This window comes from Ipomoea triloba, chromosome 6 (assembly GCF_003576645.1).
Source record: "Ipomoea triloba cultivar NCNSP0323 chromosome 6, ASM357664v1".
Classification (NCBI taxonomy): domain Eukaryota; kingdom Viridiplantae; phylum Streptophyta; class Magnoliopsida; order Solanales; family Convolvulaceae; genus Ipomoea; species Ipomoea triloba.
The window spans coordinates 4,934,746-4,958,896 of NC_044921.1; the positions used below are offsets into that span (position 1 = coordinate 4,934,746).

Here is a 24,151-nt window from a genome sequence, read left to right on the forward strand (position 1 = left end):
GAATAATATTGATAAGTAAGTCATCATAGTTGAGTACAAGAGTTTCTATGTCAGAAAATCAGGAGCCACTTTACTTGCTTAATGGACTCGACTTTTATACTGAAGAATAGTAATGGCCACAATAATGGACACCAACTGCCTCCTAATAAGTGCAACGGCTCCCTCCATAAGTGTCCGGCTCTTCAATAATTCGTGTGCGCTCCTTCGTAACGGTTGTTTGATGAGGCGGACCCTAAGCACCCGTTACCTCTTCTTAAGCGACGCCTGCTGCTTTAATGAGTTGTTACCGGGTCGGATCTAGTACCTTGCCCAGTTATCTTGTCACCAGCTCCCCTACTCCAAGTTGAGAGCGTAGCAAAGTCAACTAGGGAGTAATAATAGTACAAATTTGTCACTTATCGAATATCATATGCTACAAGCATAGAGAAACGAGAAAAATAAGATTTTTTTAATATAAAAATTATTTATTTTTTGAAACCCTAGCCCGACGTGGCCAAGGCACCGCCTCAGCCAAACTTGGCTGAGGTGGCCTCGACCAATTGTAGCCAAGGCACGGCTTCGACCAAACGTGACCGAGGCACTGCCTTGGCCCAGTTTTTTTTTTTTTTTTTTTTTTTTGTGCAATTTGACCTTGGTATTTATATGTGACGGTAAAAATGGTTACCGGATAATTATACTTCAGGTTCATTTGACAATAATGTTATTGTATGGACTCTGACATTTGGTTTCATTTTGGGATAAAGTACAAATAAGCTATTGAACTATTTGGGAAACAACAATTAAGCCACCAAACTCAAATAACCTCCAAATAAGCCACTAAAACCGGATGAAAAGAGCAATTAACATTTTAACAAGTTAACTCCAGATTTTTGCTAACTAGATTGCCAACTGTTTATTTTATTTTATTTTATTTATTATTATTATTATTATTATTATTATTATTATTATTATTATTATTATTATTCACCTGGATTATTTGTAATGCGGCATTAAATACTCCGAGTCAGCGTGTTTCGGCATGGGCAGCACTGCGTAGAGCTTGTTTCCGCAAGGAGCCATGAGAAGGAAGACGATTTCTCCAGGTTGAAAATCAGTTATTTCTATTCGAAACACACACACACACACACACACACATATGGTCCGTTTGAGCTTTGAACTAGTGTTATCATGTGAACCTATGAACCCCTACGCGTGCAGTGGTACAGTGGTGCAATGGTACAGGTGCATCAATGCAGTGCTGCAGTGCTGCACAATGGTACATAGGTTCATATGATAGCATTGGTTCACATTTGAAACTATATATATATATATAATTGGGTGTCTCCCGTATGGTTAAATCTGAGTCATTGATCTTACTTAAATCAACGTTCAAGATTACCAAAATTAAAATAAAATAAAAAACGCAGTGGTAATTTGGTAATTTTTCATATGGGGCAAACTTAAGGTGCGTAGGTCTTGTGCTTAAGGTGCGGTGTATTCCTTCTTTAGGTGTGTGATGTGTTGTGCTTTAGGTGCGTGCAGTTGAGAACTTAAGGTTCGTAAGTTTTGTGCTTGGTGCGTAAGGTTTGTGTCTAAGGTGCGTAGGCTTTGTGCTTAAGGTGTGTCGTGGTCCTTCTTTAGATGCGTGGTGTTTGTGTTTTAGGTGCGTGCAGTTAGGAACTTAATGTGCGTAAGTTTTGTGTTTAAGGTGCGTATGTTTTGTGCTTAAGGTGCATGATTTCCTTCTTAAAGTGTGTGGTTTCTGTGCTTAATGTGCTTGGAAATCATTAGGAAAACCTAAGACTTGGGATGAAACCAAATTTCTTTCAAAACTTAATATCCAGTTAATATTGAGGGTATGTTGCATTCCTTTGGGAGTGTTGTATTCCCTACGAAAAGTAAGATAACATGAACCAAGCATGGAGATGTGACCTTCCAAGACTCACATAATCGTATTCCATTGGTTATGTTGTATAATTTGAACCAAATACCCCATATAGAATTGTGATAGTTTTGACCTTTTAATTTTAACAAATATTGATAATTTTTCAATTTATTTGGAAAAGTAAATTCCAAGAAAGGAAAAAGTAAGTCTAATATGGAAAAATCTTAATAGAAAATGAAGATTCAAGTCATGTGTAGCACACTTTTCAGAAAATTGATCTGCTACCTCTTGATGGTGCTAGAAGCATTGTAGCATCGATTTTCTACGATAAAATTGATTATAACACTATATTTGAGAGAGATTGGAAGAAAGTTTCTTAAAGTTGGGAGAGTATGCGAGTGAAAAAAAAATAATTCAAATCATAATCTTATTTTCGAACGGCATTCGTTGGTAGCAGCTATAAGGCTTAATTTGGGATTTAATTTCCGTCCCTGCCCCCTCCCACCATCCCTCTACATTCAAGAGTGAGCTTCTATGATGTATAATTCAAACTTCTCAAAGTGTGGAATTTTATATATACTAGTGCTGATCCACATCCATTTTTAATGTGGGACAAAAGTTTCTTCCAAATCTTATCAACTCAAATATTTACACTTTGATAATTAATTTCTCATTTACTTATTATTCATTTTGATAGTATAATATATCAAATTAAATCTCTCACGTAGGATAACCAGAATCCACTTTAACATGACCTACACCAGAAGTTGACCGCACTGAAAATTATACCACAAAATGGTCATTTTAAATGTCAGTTTTAACTAATTTTTCCAAGATAAAATGGAAAAATTCTTTTCCTTCCAAAATTGTCTATTTTCATCATTAGAAATTGTAATATATATATATTTTTTGAAATCATGTTGGTCACAAAAGAAGTGAAAGACTAGGGGGGAATAGACTTTTTGAAGTTTAAAATTGGATTTTCAAAGACTAAGAGTGTCCTCTCAAAAGAAAAGTTGTTTCTATGTCTGACTGTAAGGAATGGTTTACCATTTCATTGATCGTTGATGTAAACGTTTTATGTTATGAATTAATGGAATAGCTACTTTTTACCTTAAAAAGAGTGTCCTTTCAAAAAAAAAAAAAACTAAGAGCGTGATCAGCTTGAGGCTGATTGTGCACTGCGAAATGTTTTAATTTATGTAGCATTGTTTTAAGGCGTAAGTATTTTGAAAGTGCAAATTAAACTGTGTGATCAACTGATTACATTCACAAATATAAAAAGTAAATGCGTAAATGTAAAGAGATAAAGTAAATGCGAGAGAGAATTTTAAGTGCTTTAGCAACTCCGCATGCATCCACTCATCTCTGTAAACTCCAATGAGCTAAGGTTTTCACTAAGTATTTTTTGCCCCAAAATACAAGGTGATTCAATCATATATAGATCATCCACTAATTAAGTACTGTGATTGTGGGTGATGTTCCTTCGACTTGGATATCCCCACCAAATCTTCAACACATGATCTTCGCTCCAATGATTGTCCACCAAGTCCCCTTGAGCATTATCTTCACCAAAACAATAGTACTGCAATAGAGGTTGTTTGTTATTCACAAATTGGTTATGGATAGGAAGCTTTAGAGTTTCTAGATATAGCTTCAATGCTCTTGTTTTCTTTTGTCAATTTTTAGCACGCAGTAATGACTTGTAATTTCTCATCTTTCTTCTCACCTCTATATCGTGCATATATATTTCCCTGAGCTTTAGAGTCCTCTATTTATAGGATAGAGGTGAGGGTATGTTGGTAAAACATCCTTGATTTGAATCTGCCTATTGCATCCCAATTTGCCAAAAACTCCATGATTGTGTAGTTGTACGTCATTGTCTTTTTGTCTAACAACTTTTTCTTTCTTCTCAAGGAAATATTAATTCTAAAAGGAACATGTTGTCTTTTTGTTTTACTTCATCCTTGGCTGAGAGATGTCCAAGTGTCTTCAAGATATATACTTCATTTGAAATCTTCTTTGTGAGTGAAAAACTAGGATGAAAAAGACTTGACTTCTTGATTCATCTGGTAGAATCTTCGCTAGTAGTCTGTTGGTAGTCTTCAGTTGATTGGTTGCTTCAAGGTCAGCTAATTTGGCATGCTCTCGCTGCTCTACTATGATATGTTGGTATGTCTTCAAGACTTCTTTTCTGTGATCCGCTACTAAGTCATCAAGACTTCTCTACTGGTTGCTCTACTTCAATTGGAATAACTTCACTTCTGCTAGTCTGCCTCTTGTCTTTCAGCTGGTCTGCCTTTTGTCTTTTAGCTCACTACAAGAAAAATGCTCATAGACAACAGTTAAAAACCGTTGTCTTTGAGGTAAAATTTCTGTTGTTGAACCCGGTGTTGTTGTAAATCCTGTAGAAAGTTCAAGAAAAAAGACAACGGTTAAAAAGCGTTGTCTATTGAGTATTGTTGAAGCCGGTGTTGTTAAAAGTCACGCACATAGACAACGATTTTTAACTGTTGTCTTTTATATTTAACCGTTGTCTAGTGAGTGTTGTTAAAATCGGTGTTGTTAAAAGTTACGCACATAGACAACTGTTTTCAACCGTTGTCTTTTCTATAAAAGACAACGATTAAAACCCGTTGTCTATTGAGTGTTGTTGAAACCGGTGTTGTTAAAAGTCACAGGCATAGACAATGGTTTTTAACCGTTGTCTATTATGTGTTGTTAAAACAACGATTTGTAACCGTTGTTTTTTATATATAAGACAATGGTTAAAAATCGTTGTCAATTGAGTGTTGTTGAAACCTATATTGTTGAAAATTACAAGCATAGACAACGATTTTTAACTGTTATCTTATATATCAAAGACAACGATTAAAAACCATTATTTTCGCATTCATAGACAACGGTTTTAAACTGTTATTTTTAATCTGTTTTGATTTTAAGCATAATATAATAATAAAAACAATTTATCCAAACACCATAAGTACCAAAGCATCAATTCATTAGTAAAAGTCATCTTCTACATGTAAAGTATTTCAAAATACACAAGAATTAATCATCTACTTCAAAATACAATGAACAATTCCAATAACTAAGTCTAAATGTTCACAAAGTTCTAATAAAATGCATACCTACTCTATATAAGTTGATACACAATCTGCCTATTTCAAACACACTAAATGTGGAGATCGGAACTGGAAAGCGTATTAAGCTTAATATTTACCGAGTAGTTGGAAGCAGCAGCTGCTCAATTATCATGAATACTGAGTTGCCTAGTAAGTTTTGAAAGAAGAGAAGATTGTTTCTGAAAGCTTTCCCTCCTGTGTATTACATCTTGGAGAAGCTCTTCAATCCTTGTTGAACTTTGGGCACTGCCATCCAACAAATAAATACAAATTAAACGTATACAAGGGATAAATAACTCACAGGTCTAAATTAGATCAGAGAAACCAAATCAATGCATACATAAAAGATAGGAAAGAGGTATAAGATCTTTTTGTTTCTTTTTAAAGAAATAATCTTCTGGAATTTGATTTTCACCTTGGAATGGGAAAAGATAACATTTTACTGTATTTTATTTCTGTTTTATGAAGCCAGATGAAAACCAAATGTCAAATATAATCTCTCTTTTTCTTGCTAATGGTGATGAGTGGTTGTTTTTGGGAAATTTGTTTTTACTACTATAATGGAGATCCTGAATACTATTAGACCAAACATGCATTTCCTTATTTCCTCAGAAAATACAATATTAATTATAAATAAAAGACATAAATTGTGTGATAGATCGATGTTTACCCATCTGAAATATGCATACATACAATATCAATAGTTTAGGCCATAGGACAAGATACTTGTGAAACACATAGTTATGATACTTAGGACAAGACGCAAATGAGGAAAGATGAGATTTTTTAACAAGTAAACAAACCAAATTACATGAAATTACCCTAGAATTTAAGAAAATAACCCAAAAGAATGATATATGCAAGATTTTTTTTCTTTCTTTCTTTCTTTCAAAAAATTAAAAAGAAAACGAAATTGGTGGACACCCATATACACCATTTTTTTTAATGAAAGAAATTAGCAAATAATCCATGGAAATGAAAGTGTTGGAACCCCAGAAGAAGTATGCAAGTATATGAATGGAACTTACAGAGTAGAAGGGAAATGTAGGAGGAAATATCAGCAGCACATATGCACAAAGACAAAAGTTTTAATAAATCGTTGTCTTTGAAGTGTTGTCTAATCAAGTGTGCTTAAAGACAACATACAAACGACAACAGTTAAATAAAAACATTGTCTTTTATAAAAAAAAAAAAAAAAATAATAATAATAATAATAATAATAATAAACGTGCAAAGACAACGGTTTTAAAAAACCGTTGTCGTTGTAGTGTTGTGTATTCAAGTGCACTTAAAGACAACACACCAACGACAATGATTAAATGAAATTGTTGTCTAAATAAAAAACGGGAACACAAAGATAACGATTTATTTTGTCTTTGAAGTGTTGTCTATTCAAGTGTGCTTAAAGACAACACAAAAACGACAACGGTTAAATAAAACCGTTGTCTTTTTAAAAAAAATAAACGCGAAAAGCCTTTGTAATGTTGTGTATTCAAGTGCACTTAAAGACAACACACCAACGATAACAGTTACATAAAACTGTTGTCTAAATAAAAAACGGAATGCACATAGACAACGATTTTAAAAAACTGTTGTCTTTGAAGTGTTGTGTATTAAAATGCGCTTAATAACAACACACCAACGGCAACGGCTAAATAAAATCATTGTCTTAAAAAAAATAAATGCGCAAAGACAACCGTTTTAAAAAACTGTTGTCTTTGTAGTGTTGTGTATTCAAGTGCACTTAAAGACAACATACCAATAACAACGGTTAAATAAAACCGTTGTCTAAATAAAAAAAAAACGGGTGCACAAAGACAACGGTTTTAATAAACTGTTGTCTTTGAAGTGTTGTCTATTCAAGTGTGCTTAAAGACACAACACAAACGACAACAGTTAAATAAAACCGTTGTGTTTTATTAAAAAAAATGCGCAAAGACAACTGTTTTAAAGACAGTTGTCTTTGTAGTGTTGTGTATTCAAGTACACTTAAAGACAACACACCAACGATAACGGTTACATAAAACCGCTGTCTTTTATTTTTAAAAAAATGCACATAGACAACGATTTTTAAAACCGTTGTCTTTGCGGTGTTGTTTTTAACAAAATGCACAAAGACAACACACTAAAGACAACGGTTTTTATATAAAAGTGTTGCATCAAAGACAACAGTTTTGTCCAAAACTGTTGTCTTTTACACAAAAGACAACACTTTTGTCAAAAATTATTGTCTTTTTAGTGTTGTCTATGTGCATTTTTCTTGTAGTGGCTAGTCTGCCTTAGGCAAAGATAAGTTGGCTCCTTTAGCTACTTAGTTTAGGCAAAGAACAAATGGGTTCTTCAACCAGTTAGCATGAATAACTTTTACAGAGGAAAATGGGGGTATCTTCAATCCTAATATAATCTTATAGGATTATTCTAGGACCAGTCATTATACGGTGGACCATGGTCTCAAAACGCTGCCGTTTCATCAAGTAAAGAAACGACTGCCGTCAAGTCTTAATGGAGCTCCGTAAATGAAACTACAGTTCATCTCAAAAGATACTGCCTTACATTTATTTTTATATTATCAAATGAAACTGTAGTTATATCAAAATGAAACTATAGTTGTGTTGAAAGGAAACTGTAGTGTATATAAAATGAAAATGGATAACAGTTTCACATATTTAAGTGTATATTGTTCAATAAAACTGTAGTTATATCGAAATGATACTGTAGTTGTGTTGAAAGGAAACTGAATAACAGTTTCACATATTTGAGTGTATAATGTCGAATGAAATTGTACTGTAGTTGTATTGAAAGGGAACTGCAGTGTATATAAAAGGAAACTGAATATGTTATACACATAGACTTAACGACACGGAATGGAGTCGTTTCTGCCGTTTCTTTCCATTAATCAAAACAATATCGTTTTGATGCATGAACCACCATGCATTGTGGACCGCAATCCAGAGTAAAATTTGCGTTCTAGGACTGTTCCAAGACATCATCAAAATCTAAAACTAAATACTTTTTAAAAAATTTGTAGGACTGTTTTAATCCTACATATTAAAAAAAATGTGCCAATTTTGATCTTTAAACAAATAAAAACTTTATTTGGAGGTAATTCCTTTAAATTTCATTATTCCACTTAATATATTAAAATATTCACATCCTTTTAACACTTGTGTGAGATTGTCTCACGGATCTTTATTCGTGAGATGAGTCGGGTCGGGTCGAAGCATCATGCAAATGTCATACTTATATGTGCAAATGTCATACTTATATGCTCAAATATAATACTAATCAGGAATACAATTTTTGTTATTTATTTTCATAATAAGTAATGTTTACTAGTGACCCTTACTTATATGAGAAAATATAAGTACTTTTGAGGAAAAAATGTAATACTTTTAAATAAAAATGTAAAAGTATTGTATTTTCTCTTAAAATTATTACATTTATCCTTATAAGTAATAAAAATTTTATTCTTAATTAGTATTACATTTGAGCATATAAGTATGACATTTGTGCGTATAGGTACTACTTTTTTATACTGACCCGACCCGTCTCACGGTGAGACGGTCTCACACAAGTTTTTGCCTTAAAAAAATATTACTCCGTAGAATGTTTGCAAAAATATCTGAAAATTATAATTGCCTTACATTTGTATTTGTCAAATACCAAAACCAGCACAATCATGTGAATTTGAGGGTATATTTTGTAATTTTAACAATTCATTATCGAAATAATTAATTGTAATTAATTGAAAGACTAAAATTCTTTTTTTTTTTTTTGGTCAAGTAAAATGCTTATTATATTTTTAATTACATATTTTATTTTATGGGAAGAAAAAAAATTTGTAACCTCATTTCTCTAAACAAATTTTGTGACATTATCAAAGTAGTAAAAATGAAGTTAAAAATAAACAAGATATTACTGGTTAAAAACTTAAAATAATGCAAAGTTTTGGAAGGGGAATGTTAAATGTACAAATATTTTAAAACATCTTAGAAAATAAAAAAATTGTGTACGTATTATATTAGATAAATCAAATTCTACTTTTTATTTTATTAAATATTATATTTGACGAAATAAAAGATTTTTCTATAATATCAATAACACTGAGTACAGTTATATATAATATAATATACATATTTATATCGAATATTAATATTATTAGCACCAATATCAACGCTATCCATTACAATGTACTAAAAATAGTATATACACCGTTATAAACGATATTATCAACATTATATAAAATGTCAAGAATTAAGGTAAGGTATGTATTCTAAGACAATAATAACAATTCTTTCTTATCAAACTAATACGTTCTCAGATAGAAATTTGTTTTTTCTCAAAAACAAAAAGAAGAAGAAGATAGAAATATGTTGGATTACTATTATTAGCCGTGCTTGATTTGCCATAACTACTACGTACCGGTTGCGATATGATGGTGTGTAGGCCACATCTACATTGTTGTGATATGTCATTTTGATCAAATAAGTTAAAAAGATGAGACAAGCACATTTGACGATCCATAATTTTTTTTATATTTAACGTTTAAATTTGTTATTGTTAAAGTAATACTTCGACAAGTTAAGAAGCATCAATTAAAAGTCATTAAAAGACGTTGAGTTCGATAAAAACAGTTGGATTCAAACTCAGCCAAACCAAGCCCATGATTGGCATAATCGTAAATTATATCATGGATGAGATACATCTTGCATTGTAGGCTTTCATTCAAATCGACATTTTGGTCATGTACTTGCAATGAACATATTATATACTTATAAATAAACTGAATGTATATAATATGTTAATTGCAGGCATGGATGAAAAAATCGTTAGGCGCTCCTCTGGCACCCGCGTATTTTTTTATTTTTAAAAACTGGAATAAAGTTCAAATTAGCCATTAAACAAAGTGCAATTAGGCCCCTGAACGAAAAAAAAAGAGGTGCAATTAGGCCACTCAACACTCCAAATGCATGTAGTTTTACCTGATAGCAGTTACCTTCCATTTCATCAGGTTGTCTACTTACATGGATGGTAAGTTGGCATTTTAAAATATTTTTTTAATACTAAACTTTAAAAATAAAAATAAAATAAATACAAAATTTAAAAATTTAATTAAAAAAACCAAACAAAGCATTGTATTTTTAATTTTTTTAATTAATTTTTTTTTAAAAAAAACAAGGAATCAGGCATTTTTTATTTTTTATTTTTTATGTTATTATTATTAAAAAAATTATTTTAAAATGCAAATTCATCATCCACATAAGCAGACAACCTAATGAAATGAAAGGTAACCTGCTATCTGGTGAAATTGCATGTATTTGAAGTGTTTTGTGGCCTAATTGCACCTTTTTTCGTTTAGTGACCTAATTGCACTTTCAAGCTACGTTCAGTGGCCAATTTGAACCTTATTCTTTAAAAATGTGTTATTTTTTAATTTTTAAAGACTAATAATTACAATTAACTATTTTAATACTTTAATAGTTAATACTAAAATATTAAATATTAACATAAAAACATATAGAGTTTGAACAATTTAGGGTTATTTCGTTCAAAATGATGTTATTTTGAGTGACATAATTCAATTAAAAAAATAATAGTTAATCGACCGACTAAGCGGCCTAGTCGGTGCCTAGGAGGCCTAGCGGTCAACGCCTAGGCGGCCACCTAGACCACCGATTATGGTGATATGCTAGGCGGCCAACTGACGCCTAGGCAGGATTTTTGCAACACTGCCTGCAAGTATATAATATAATTTATGTTAAGTGTAACATGCAAGTACATAATCTAAACATGTTCATGGGGTTTAATATATAGTCTTGTAAAGTCAAGAAATCTAAGTTATCAAAACAAATTTAAACATTTGAGGAAGGAGGAGGAAGCGTGCTTCGTGGATTAGACAATTTTATCATACGCTGAAAAATTATTAGTTGCTAATAAAATACATTAAAAAACAAAAAGAATTAATTGAGTAATGTTATATACACCAAATTTTTAAATATACCTTGAAAGAGAAATTTGGACAAGTAAATAAAACTAACATAAGAATACAATATTTATAATACAATGTACAACCATTATCAATGAAAAATACCTATAAAATGTTGAAAAATAGCATAAAATGACATTTTAAGTAGCTATTTTATGGTACAAATATATGCGTGGTCCACTTCTGATTTGGATCGGGTCAAAATGGATTCGGGTTCTTCGTAGTTAGACGAAGAAATTGATATATTATACGCACAAAACGGATAATAGGTGAATGAGAAATTGGTTCTCAAAGTTGACCCATTTGAGTTGGAAAAATGGTGGGAAAAGCTTTAAAGTAAGCTTTTGTCCCACATTAGTTTGGGAAGTGGGTTTGCACCACTATTTATACAAGAGCTTTTCTAAGATTTATTGAATTGTATAGTATAGAGGCTCTCTCTCGCGTTAAGGGGTGCAAATCAAATACGCACCTCAATCACCTTCAATAAGGAAATAACAATAGTGCTTATCGGTTCTTAGTACTAATCATTCATTGTGTTGATAATTTTCTTGGGATCCACAAAATAAAAATAACTAATCATTCATTGTCACATCATTAAGTAAAAGTGAAAGAGTAGAAATATGGACTTTATATAGTAGACCTTGTGGAGTAAGGGGTGTTTGGTTGGGATGAATTTGGATGTAAAGCAGTTGCAATTCAATGAATTGTCGAATTACACGTTTGGTTGGAGGGAATTTCCAAATGAGGAATTGCAATTCATGGGTACCCCAATTCAATGGAGAGGGGGGACAATTTTGTTAGTGTAAAGACAAATTTGCCCCTCCTCTCATACCATTTATTTTTTTTACATATAATTTTATTATTATTATTATTATTATTATTATTATTATTATGCTTATTATTATTATTATTATTTTTGAAAGAATTATTATTATTATTATTACACTACATAAAGGCATTTTAGACATTCTATCGGCTATCGTTTTTTACTTTTCAATTCCGTATACTCATATTCCTGCATACCAAATATTGTAATTTTTTTTTTCAAAAATAATTTTTTTCTTTCTAATTCTCTCCCTCTCAACCAAAAGCCCTATAAAGGTAGAGAGATTTGATGATATGTGCATTGAATAATTGATAGTAAAGTGGGGTAAAGATGAGCTGAGGCAGGTTAGGTTGCAGACTAGAATTGCAGCTGCACCCATTTTACTACCTTTTAACCCCACTATGCCGAATTGTCACTGTCCGCACTTGTAGCCGTGCATGTACTATGTACATCTTCTCAAATCTCAATTTTAGAGACACTTGATTTACAATTTATTTTTCATATTCATTAATTTAATATTTAATATTTGTGGATAAATGTGCGTAAATATTAAGCAATTGTATTAAATACCAGAAATAAGTATTGATTTAAAATTCAAATAGTAATAAATACGATCATATATATATATACTAGTTTTATACGCGCATTGCGCGAATGTGTTAATGTCCAATGTTTATATTTAAATAAATATTTGAAAGTATATCAATGCAAGATTATATATGAGAAGTTTATACATGGGTAATTGAATGTCGAATTTTTTTATTTAAATATCTAACTCAAAGTATATGAATCTAAGATAATATAAAAAATTCATTATAATTATTACTAAAATAAATGTTTACAACCTTGTAAAATCGATAGTCTAAATATTTGGTCTAAAAATGATAGTATAAATAAATACTACTTTTCATTTGAATTTTTTTAAGTGTTCTTAATTTTCTTTTGAGTAACATTGTCATTGTCTTCATCTTTACTATTCGTTCTCTTCTTTTTTGTTGGTAGTGTGTTATTTGCAATTCGGTTATTGTTGGTAGCATTGATGACAACATCATGCAATGAGATTATGATATAGGAGCTATGGACTTTCCTTTAGGTGTTCTGCTTGGGTTAATTTGGTTCAACCATTATTATTGAATGAGTTATTGTGGATAAAGAAATCCCTAGTTTAAGAAAAAAGATTAAATAAATTAATAAAAATTTACAATATTATATATTCCAAAGATATTAAAAGGTAGTTTCTCGCTTCAATTTGCTGGGTAATGGTTATTTGAGTACTTTCATTGTCAACAAATCCCCCAAGCAGTTAATATGATTGGTTTCAAACTATTCTTTTTTTTTTCATGGTATTAAAGAAATACATATGTATCATATCATTTTTTGGTGTAACTACTAATTTATTTAATTCAATAAGAGTAAAATATAGAGCGATTCCGCTTCAATTTGTTGGGTTATTTGAATACTTTCTTTGTCAACCAATCTCAAGTAGTTAATATAATTAGTTTCAAATTATTTTTATAATTTTTTTCATAGTATTAATAAAATACTTGGTAAGTAAATATATAACATTATTTTGTACTATAACTTTGATATTTAATTACAAGATATTGTAAAAATAAGATAATGGACAACATAATGAATATCAATTATTAAATTTGAATGTAAAGAATCTTTGCATGAGAGAATATAAAGATAATATAACTAATGAAATTATTTCTCTTATTTAATTTAATTTTTTGATGATGAATAATTTTTTTAAATAAAGGTATTGTAGACACATAATTCTAAATTAAAGAAATATATATGTATCATTTTTTGTTGTAGCTACTAATTTATTTAATTTAATAAGAGTAAATAGAGTGAGAAACTTAATTATGTCAAATTTGACTGATATGAGGTTCGAACCTAAGACCTTTATTTCTTATAGGAATTAATGGTAAGTTAAAAGTTAACGGAATATTAACGGAGAAGAGAATATTTAACAGAAAACTTAACGGATAATCATAAAAGTAATGTTAAATTAGGTAATCTCTATGAATAATATTAATCTGAATTATCTTAACTATCTATTTGATTAAATAATTCATCTGAACCATCCATTTGATTAAATAATTTGACCGCCACTTTTTCTACCCATTTTACGCCTAACTCTCTTTGGCTCTTATTAGTATAGTAGATATATATATATATATATATATATAACATCCTCATTAGTCTTTATTTTTTTTGTGGTTTTTGAGGTGCCAACTAGGAGAAAGATGATGGAAAGAATAGAAGAAAAAAGAGAGAGAAAAAAAAATCTATTTTGACGCCAAAAAAAGAAGAAAAAAAAAAATCTAACGCGCTAGCTGGCGCGTGCACTGCACACGCACAGCTGCAGTTGTCCTGTGGTTTTTCTCTGTCTGAACGAGTCTCACAAAAAACCTCACTTACAGGCATACTTATTTTCTCTCTCTTGACTTCTATTTCCTCTCCATCATAATAGAACCAAAAAAAAAAAAAAAAAAAAAAAAAAAAAAAAAGCAAAAACCATAGATAGGATTCCCTAATATAAGTAGTAGCAGTTACGTTTATTTAAAGTGATTAATTCACCAATAGGAATTAGTTAAGTTGATGGGTTATGGGCTGGAATAAAATTCATCAAAGGAAAAATGGTAGATATTATCTATCTCCATTAATTACGGTTGTTATGCCGTGGATCCATGTTCAAAATGACATCTTTTTGTTTCAAAACGACGTTGTCTGAATTTTTTTTTTTAAAAATTGCTTCCTTCGTTTTGCTTCAAAACGACGCCATTTGAATTTTAAAAAAAAAAATTTGCTTCATTCTTGCCGTTGATCTATCTTCAAAATCCGTTCCTCTATATTCAAAATTTTTAATTTGAACTCTATATTCACAATTTTAGAACTGAATATTCACAATTTTAGATCTCAATATACAAAGTTACAAAACTCAATATTCACAATTGCAGAACTCTATATTCATAATTACAGAACTCGATCTATATTTATAATTTTTAAACTCTATATTCACACACACACCCACACACCATTGACTGAGGAAATGGTGCCACTAATTAATGACACCGTTATTCCAGATGCACGTTTTGGACCTAGGTCCACCTTTCAAGATGGACCCGGGTCCATAGCATAATTTTTCCGTTAATTAGAAAGAGATTAGTCTATTTCAATAGGCTTGTGTTAGTTATATGAGTACAAGAATACCTGAAACAATTTGATGAGAGTATATATGTCCCGTTTTTGTTTCATATGTCTTTAATCTGTTTATAGTATACACCCTTGACAATTACATTATCTGATATATCTCTACAACTAATTCAGGCTGGAACACTTCCTTCACTATCTTCACATAATCATTATAGATGTTAGTGGAATACAGGAATTAGATTGAAGAGTGAAAGTTACAAATTAAATGCCATAAATTGGAAAAAAATTTTTACAATATAATGACCTAAACAGTTACGACGCAATAGCTTTTGGGTGTTGGTACCATCCATATATACAAGGGTCTGGGACAGATCTACAGTGAGGCAGCGGTCTCTCCTCTCTGATCTGTCCCACCTTCATATATAACTTTTGTAAAAAATTAAATAGATTTTTTTTTTTTGAAAACATATAGAGTTAATGCTTAAAATGGTCCATCGACCATATCGAAATTTACAAATTAGTGCTCGACTATCAAGTTTAGCAAATTAAGTCCTCAACTATTCAATCCTTATTCAATAAGGTTCTCAACTATTCAATTATTACTAAACAATGTTCTCAACTAATATCTAATGATGCATATTTGTGTGGTGTATTTTCTAACATTGAGTGGTGTATATTTGTATACATAGTGGTGCGGCCGCACTGACCGCACGTTTAGAGTATAAGTAAAAAAGTATATATATAAGTAAATGAAAGATGTGTAATTAGGCGGGTTATCAAAGCGCGTGTGACTTACGAAAGGTCGAGGGTTATCAAAATAATTGTGTTTTTTTTTTAAACCAAAATAATTGTGTTAGTTCAATATTTTGATTTGAATATTTTTTTACAAATTTTTTGATATATTTTATTTTTTTAACCCATATCCAACAATTATTATTATTTTTATATATTAATAATGAAATGTGTGATTTATAATGTAATTGTGTTCCATATCTTGTTATAAATATCTTTGAGTTAATTCCACTAGAGGTCCATTGTCTTTGGTGGCAATTCTAAATTTTGTTACAGACTATAGTTTTTGCCATTTAATCATTTATTTAACATCCCATACTATTACTTTTTGGACACTGTACTTTTAATCCTTCTCGACTTTTTCTAATTTTAGTAAGGACAATTTTTGTCTATTCATATTTTTCTTTTGTTATTTTTCCGGTTTCAACCTATTTAATTGGTTTAGGACTTTACTAAAAACCGGTTGAAAAATATGGTTACTAAAAATCACAGGTTACCTAATGTTCTAAACCAATTGAGTATATATATATATATATATATATATATATATATATATATATATATAGAGTAGAGTTCAGGTGCGGCCGTGCCTTAACGTACGGTCAGTGCGGCCGCACCACTAAGTATGCAAACATACACCACACAATGTTAGAAAATGCACAACACAAATATACACAATTAGATACGCATAACCAAAAAATGCACCATTAGATATGCATAAAAGCACAACACGGAAATGCACAATTAGGTGTAGGGAGTTATGGTGCATTATTTTGGGTGTGTTGTGTGTTTTTTTGATGTATTTGTTTATTTTCATTGTTGTACATTTTCCTAACACTATTGATGCATTGTGTTAACACTAGCGGTGTATTATTTCAAGTGGCCGCACCGACCACACGGGAAGGCACAGTCGCATTATTTGAGCAGACTTCTATATATACATATATATATATATATATATATATATCAAGTAGTACAGTACAGGGCTCCTGGCAACAAATTCAAAGTAAATGACATATGGAAGATGATAAATAGTGTGGGGGAGCTTTTCTGCTGGAAGCTGAGGCAGCACCATAACACTGCTCTTGACTTTGGTGGTTATGGCTTCCTTCCAATCACAAGTTGTGGCCAATGAGGTGCATACAAACCCAATCCTTAGCTTCATCTCAAGGAAAGGCTGCTGATAGGGACAATTTCACTATCTATCAAAAATATTTGGTGAAAAAACATGTTAAAGATAAATATGGATGATTTATAATTCACTCGTAGAGGAAATAACAGAAAATAATGATTTTACTTTTTGTAATAAAATTTTGTTATAGTAAGATTATAATAGTATTCAGATCGAGTTCAAGATAACTTCTTTTATATAATGTTAGCCATCTACTTATAGCTTGTTTCTAATACTTGAATGACCCTCAACAACTAAGTGGTTTGCAATTCAGATGCACAACTCCTAACTACTATCTAGACATGACCATTATAATCATCTATGAGGGTATTCTATGTGTTATTCAAATAACGTCACACGATAAACTCTCTTTACTAAGTGCCGGTAGTATTCGGAACGGGCCGAAGCCACTATTTGAGGACATATCCAAAGTACTTCATTTAAGATCTACGTTTAGTTTTCCATGTCTTTAAATCAAACTAGTATTATACCTGTGCGGTGCACGGATGAGATTAAAGCGAATATTTAAGCAAAGTTAACTACTTACTTTATTTAAAACAATAGTATATTTAAGATTACAAATTATTAAAAACTTCATGGTACACAACATTTGTAGTATAATTAATACTCTTACTACCTTCGTTTGCTATCAACAAACGTAGACCTTTAGGGTTGCTAATCCTTGAAGCCGCCACGTATAGTTGACCATGAACAAAGACCGGTTTCCTTAATAGTAAACCAACGTGTGTCAAAGTTTGCCCTTGACTTTTGTTGATAGTCATTGCGTATGATAGCATCAACGGGAATTGTCTTCTTTGAAATTTAAAAGGTAATCTTGTATCAGTTGGGGTCATTGACATCCTTGGTATCAAGACAATTTGACCTGCATTATTTCCTGAAACAATCTTTGCCTCCACAACATGATCAGATAATCTGGTGATGATAAGTCTTGTACCATTACATAGACCCATTGAGTGATCTATGTTTCTCAACAACATAACCGGAGATCCAACCTTTAAAGTTAAAGAATGGTTAGGTATGTCGGACGCTTTCAAGCCATTGAGGAACTCAAGAGTGTGCATATCAGCGAGGATACCATTGCCAGCATCAGATTTACACACAGTATCGCAGCTTAGATATGTCTTGCTATCCGCCACATGCAAATCAGTCATATACTCATTGATTGCATTGACAACGTCTAGTGTGGGTGCCAAAATTGCCCTATTTGATATGTATTTTAGCTGGCAACCTCCTTCCTTGAACCCCGGAAATGTACTCTCAACAATTGTGGCTATGTCATTACCATTAGCTGGCAACAACATTTCATCAGGGATGAGAACGTTCGAATAACCATCATTAGGTCCTCCCATTGTGTCATCTCCTATAGCAGCTAGCCAGGATGCAAATTCTTGAACTGTTTTGAGATCAACTGTTGATTCTTTGTTTGAAAGTTTAAGATTCTTTGTTAACCTTAGCACTTGACATGAATCCCAAAGGTACGAAGAGTTGATTGAAGCTAAAACAATGTCTTGCCTTGTACCTTTAGGGATCACTGGCAGAATTTGTCTAAAGTCACCACCAAGTACTACTGTTTTGCCTCCAAACGTCCGGTTTCCAGCATTACTATCAGTGAACCGCAGTAGATCACGCAATGTCCTATCTAGTGCCTCGAAGCAATGCTTGTGCATCATCGGTGCTTCATCCCATATTATTAGTTTGCACTATATAATGAGTTCTGCCAAGTTACTACCTTGGGTGATGTTGCATGTCGAATCCTCCGTGACCGCAATTGGTATTGCAAACCTCGAGTGTGCTGTTCGGCCGCCAGGAAGCAGTAAAGATGCAATTCCACTGGAAGCTACGTTGATGACAATGTCCCCTCTCGACTGAATTTTTGCAGATAACGCTCTCCATACAAATGTTTTCCCAGTTCCACCGTAGCCGTAGACAAAGTACAACCCCCCCCTTTTGGTGGTCTAAGTCTATGAGCCTAGCATTATTTCCACCAATCTTTTTTTCTTGAGGTCCATAGACTTCAACAACCAGACCAATGATATCTATTCAATAATTCAGAAAATTTGAAATAACTTGACTGAAAAAAATATATATATATATACCTAACAGCCTGCCATGAGGAATGCGAATGAATTAAAAAGTGAATTGTTGATAGGCTAGAAATCTTACCAATGAGCTCTTTCTCATTTAATTCTGAATTACCTTTGAAACTATCAAAAGGCCTCAATCTGTACATGAACCAAGGGAAATTCTCTGACCTCAACTCTTTGTAAATAGTTTCATGATTCAATTGCATCATATATTCGTTCATGCTAGTCTTGTAGGTATGCCAGTTAGAAACAACGTAAAAGTTCTTGATACCATACACTTTGCCTTCTACAAAACCCTTGCTAAACTTTGGAACAATCTTTGTTGGTATAGTTGCATGAATGACATTTCCCTAACAATTATATGGTTATTAGCATTTGCAACAGAGAATGTATGTGATATTATTTTTGCAGTACATACGTATGACTAATATGCCTAATTCTAATCTATGCAGATTAAGACGCAAAAATAGCAATACAGATTAAAAGGCAAAAACACATACCTCTGGGTCGTGTAAGACCAATTCTTGACTCTTTAGGTCAGCAGAGCCTTTCTTTTCCTGTACCAGGTAGCTACGAATTACTCTAACCTTTATTGCACTCCTATTGTTGAAGGTAGACAATCCGGTAGCTAAAGAGTACATCCCCATATTGGACTGAAGTTAAATGCTAATAGATCTCAGTTTTGGATGTTGAGATTGATTTAGCGCTTGTAATATATATTGTGATCCCAAATCCCAACTCTAAGTTTGAAACTGGCAGACTTCTACACGCTGAATAATTGTTTTTTCATTCCCGGTGCTACATAAATGAAGAGTCCTCGTTTGCCGAATCGTTGTAAACGATTCGATTTCCCCATGAACTCTAATCATGGCGTCGTTACCTTTTTTAAAACATAAAACACTTTTAAAACAAACGATTAATTAACGTTGTTACCTTTCATAGTTCGACAGCCAAATGTTTGGGCGGGAATTGTGGCCTAAGTGCATTAACTGCCCTAAGTATGCTAATTCGAGCGCCATTTTTGTGACCAGCAAAACGTCACCGTTTTTGTTTGGGCGGGAATTGTGGCCTAAGTGCATTTACTGCTCTTCTTATGGCTATTTTATATTAGAGATTAAAGCATCTGAATTGGGTTAAGAATAATTTATAATTTATTTTAGACTAATTTGAGTCATTATTCCATTAACTATAGAATAATAAGTATATATTCTTACTAACATCTTAAACCAAGTGAAGTGGGGAAATGCTGTATTTAGGTGGCATTTAGTTAGTGGCTTGGTAATCTATTATTGGATTTGATACACATTATTATGTTTATTTATTTACATACTTTTACTATCTTATAATTGGATTCAAATCCTTTAATAATCATAAAAAACTCATTACTCCTTAACTTCCCTACTTTTGAATAATGGAATCACAAATGAGGATGAACAAATAATAAAAAGATCATTGTCCATGCATTCAATATAGAACTTTAATATATCTACATATATACGTATGCAATATATATATATATGTATATATATATATATATATATATATATATATATATATATATATATATATATATATATATATATATATATTAATATGTATATAAATTAAAGCATGTGTTCCATCTCAACTAAAAGCCTAAACTGATAGTTGGACTGCACATATTATATTTATGCTCACACGCCCCCTCAACGTGTGCGATGGATTCCAGACCTTTTGCATGGCTCTGATACCAAATTAAAGCATGTGCTTCATCTCAACTAAAAACCTAAGCTGATAGTTGGACTGCACATATTATATTTATGCTCACAATATATATATATATATATATATATATATATATATATATATATATATATCATAATTCTAATTAATTATTATTTATTTTGATTCTTGTTGAAAATTTTAAAGACATTTTGAATAGCTATTTTGTAATACAAATATATGTGAGGTCCATTTTTAATTTGCAGTATGGTCAAAGTAGATTCGGATTCTTCTAAGTGAGATGAAAAAATCAATATATTGAAATGAATAAGGAGTGAATGAGAAATTGATTCTTAAAATAAACTCTTTAGTCATTTGAGTTGGAAAATTGAGATGGGAAGGCTTGGTAGAACTCTTTGTCGTCTCACTTTGGAAAGAGATGTTAGTTTGCACTAGTATATATACAATTCCTTTTAGGAGCTTGAAATTTAGAGCATAAAACCTTGGGAATGCAAATCAAATTCCATAATAAAAAGGCTTAACTACTGTGCACCCGCAAGTCCATTAAATCCTAGAATGAGTCTGAAAAGGCTTGCCTGATCATGTGCACTCGCAACTTGCATCCACGAATGTCGGTGGTGGTGAATACGTCGACACACAAAAAATACTATGTATATATAAATAATGAAAATAGAGATTTATTTTACGGAAAAATACTCTCAACCATAGTTGAAAAAATCGCTAGGCGCTCGGGGAGCGCCTAGCGCCTAGGACGCCTATATATAAATAATGAAAATAGAGATTTATTTTACGGAAAAATACTCTCAACCATAGTTGAAAAAATCGCTAGGCGCTCCTAGGACGCCTAGCCGGGGATTAATCGGCGCCTAGGCGCCCGTGTATTTTTTATTTTATTTTATATTTTTTAAAAATTTTTTAAAGTATTTTTTATTTTTTAAAGACTAATAATTATAAATTATATAATACTTTAATAGTTAATACTAAAATATTAAATATTAACCTAAAAAATATCTAAAGTTTGTACAATTTAAAATTATTTCGCTTAAAACGATGTTGTTTTGAGTGAAATAACTCATTAAAAAAAAAAAAGAACAATAGTTAATCGACCGACTAGAAGGCCTAGTCGGTCTAGTCGACGCCTAGGCGGTGGTTTGGCGGCGGCCTAGGCGGTTGCCTAGGCGGCCAACCGCCTAGACCACCATTTAATGTGATACGCTAGGCGGTCGACCAGTGCCTAGCGCCTAGGCGGGGATTAATCGGCGCCTAGGCGGGATTTTTGTAACACTGCTCTCAACAAAAATTGGTACAAAACCAAGAACTCGAATTTATTTATACTAAATAAAAACGAAAATGAGGACGGTTTTATAATATGAGAACCCAACAAAGAAGAAGTAGGAAATCTGAGTTGTGTGTACTCACACTCTCCTTAAAACCGATTCGCTACCTCCCGAGGGTGCTAGGAGCGTTGTAGGGTCAATCTCAAAAGATAAAATAGATTACGACTTTAGTGTTTGAGCACTCAAACATAAAGTTTGGCAAACTAGAACAATATGTGAGCACTTCAATTATTTTCAGAAGTGTTTGGAAGATTTTTGTAAGAAAACAAGTTGAGAGAAGAGGAGAGAAACAAAGATTTTGAGAGTTCAAAACCAACAATTAGTACTGTCAAAGTGGGCCGAAGTTCGCGGGCTGGCCCGCACTTGCCCTGCAGTGGAACGGGTTAGGGCTACAAAAAAAATTCGCGAAAGAACGGGCTTAACAGGCTTGGGCCCGCGCGGGCTGAGGGCCATACCCTATATATATATATATATATATATAAGTAAATTAATCCTAAAATGCTCATGCTTTGATCATTATAGAGAATATTTAATATTGTTAGACTTTAAATTTGGATCGCAAATTTGCAATAATGTATGTATTTTATTCTTGTCATTTTTAAAGTCCGCGGACCATGGCATTAACAATCTGGCTTTTTCTTGGGTCTTTAACCTCTATACTATACAATTCAACCAATTTCTAAAAGACTCTAGTGGTGAAAAATCACTTCCCAAACCAATGTAGGACAATTGCTTTTTACAAAGCCTTTCCACCTCATTTTGAATTCAAATGAGTGTACTTTGAGAGTCAATTACCCTTTATTTGTTATGAGCGTACAATATATCAATTTCTTCGTCTGAGTACGAAGAGTGCGATTCCACTTTGACCCAATCTATTGAAAAATATTTTTACACACGACTTAAATTTTTCTTATTGGTTCTTTTGATTGTTCGGATTATTTTTTAAGAAATGATAAATTCCGTTATGTTTTATATTTTTTTACTAAAAAAAGTAAACTTTTCTCATTTAAACCTATTACAATTATCAAGTATTTGATTATACTTACGATTTCAATCTAATATTCTGTGGGTAAAAAGAAAAAAAATAGAAAAAAAAAAAAAGAAGCTACATCTCCCAATTGGTGGATCCGGTGAGGCAATGGAAAGATCAGAAAACATGGCGAAAGGCATGTCAGTGCAGAAGTTTTTATGGCAAGTAGGTTTTGTGCATGCTTGAATGCAGGCACATGTCACTATAGCATTATATTATATTATTGTTTATATATATACATGCAGGCGCAGGCATATATGCATGTATGAATTTGATGGCAACAGCCCAAGAATCCACCATCTCTCTCATCTGTAGATGCTTCCAGAATTTACTGCAAATGTAAACTCTGCTGCAGGATTCATGAAGCAGCGCAGCAGTGAATAGTCTGAGATACACTGCACGTACGCGGTACGCACCTTCAAACTTCATTTATAGTATGTTACGAGTTGTGGCTACTGGCTAGCTAGGAACATGGTAATTTGCTTCATTTTAAATCGATTAGTATAAATTAAAGTAACTACATTTTTATTTTGGTATGTAAAATCTTTATTGAACCGTAATACAATTCACTAAATTAATGAATTATTTTTTGATTAATTAAAATTTATTTTAGTTCAGATTAAATGAGGACTCATCGTTAGGTGAGGACGTGAGGACTAATCTTGTGCGTTCGTTTTATTTTTTTATTTTTTTATTTGGATGTCCCAGATTTAATTTCTAAGATGACATGGATTGACTTTTTTTAAGTGGGATAGTAGTGTCTTTATATATAGGGTTACACTTGTGTGAGACCGTCTCACGGATCCTTATTCGTGAGACGGGTCGGGTCGGGTCAAAGCGCCATGCAAATGTCATACTTTTATGTGCAAATGCCATACTTATATACTCAAATATAACACTAATCAAGAATACAATTTTTGTTACTTATAAGACAAAAAGTAATATATTTTTCATAATAAGTAATGTTGACAAGTGCTCCTTACTTATAAGGGCAAATATAATACTTTTGAGGAAAAATGTAATACTTT

The 24,151-nt window shown here is 32.0% G+C and overlaps 1 protein-coding gene across 1 annotated transcript; it reads right to left on the reverse strand.

Moving 5' to 3' along the window:
• Positions 1–16,919: 16,919 nt before the first annotated feature.
• LOC116023394 (ATP-dependent DNA helicase PIF7-like) lies at positions 16,920–18,620 on the reverse strand. The gene is made up of 2 exons (XM_031264392.1): positions 17,567–18,620; positions 16,920–16,960 (listed from the first exon to the last, which is right to left on the reverse strand). The coding sequence occupies exons 1-2, from the start codon at positions 18,618–18,620 to the stop codon at positions 16,920–16,922; spliced, it is 1,095 nt and encodes a 364-aa protein (XP_031120252.1).
• Between the last annotated feature and the right edge of the window lie 5,531 nt (positions 18,621–24,151).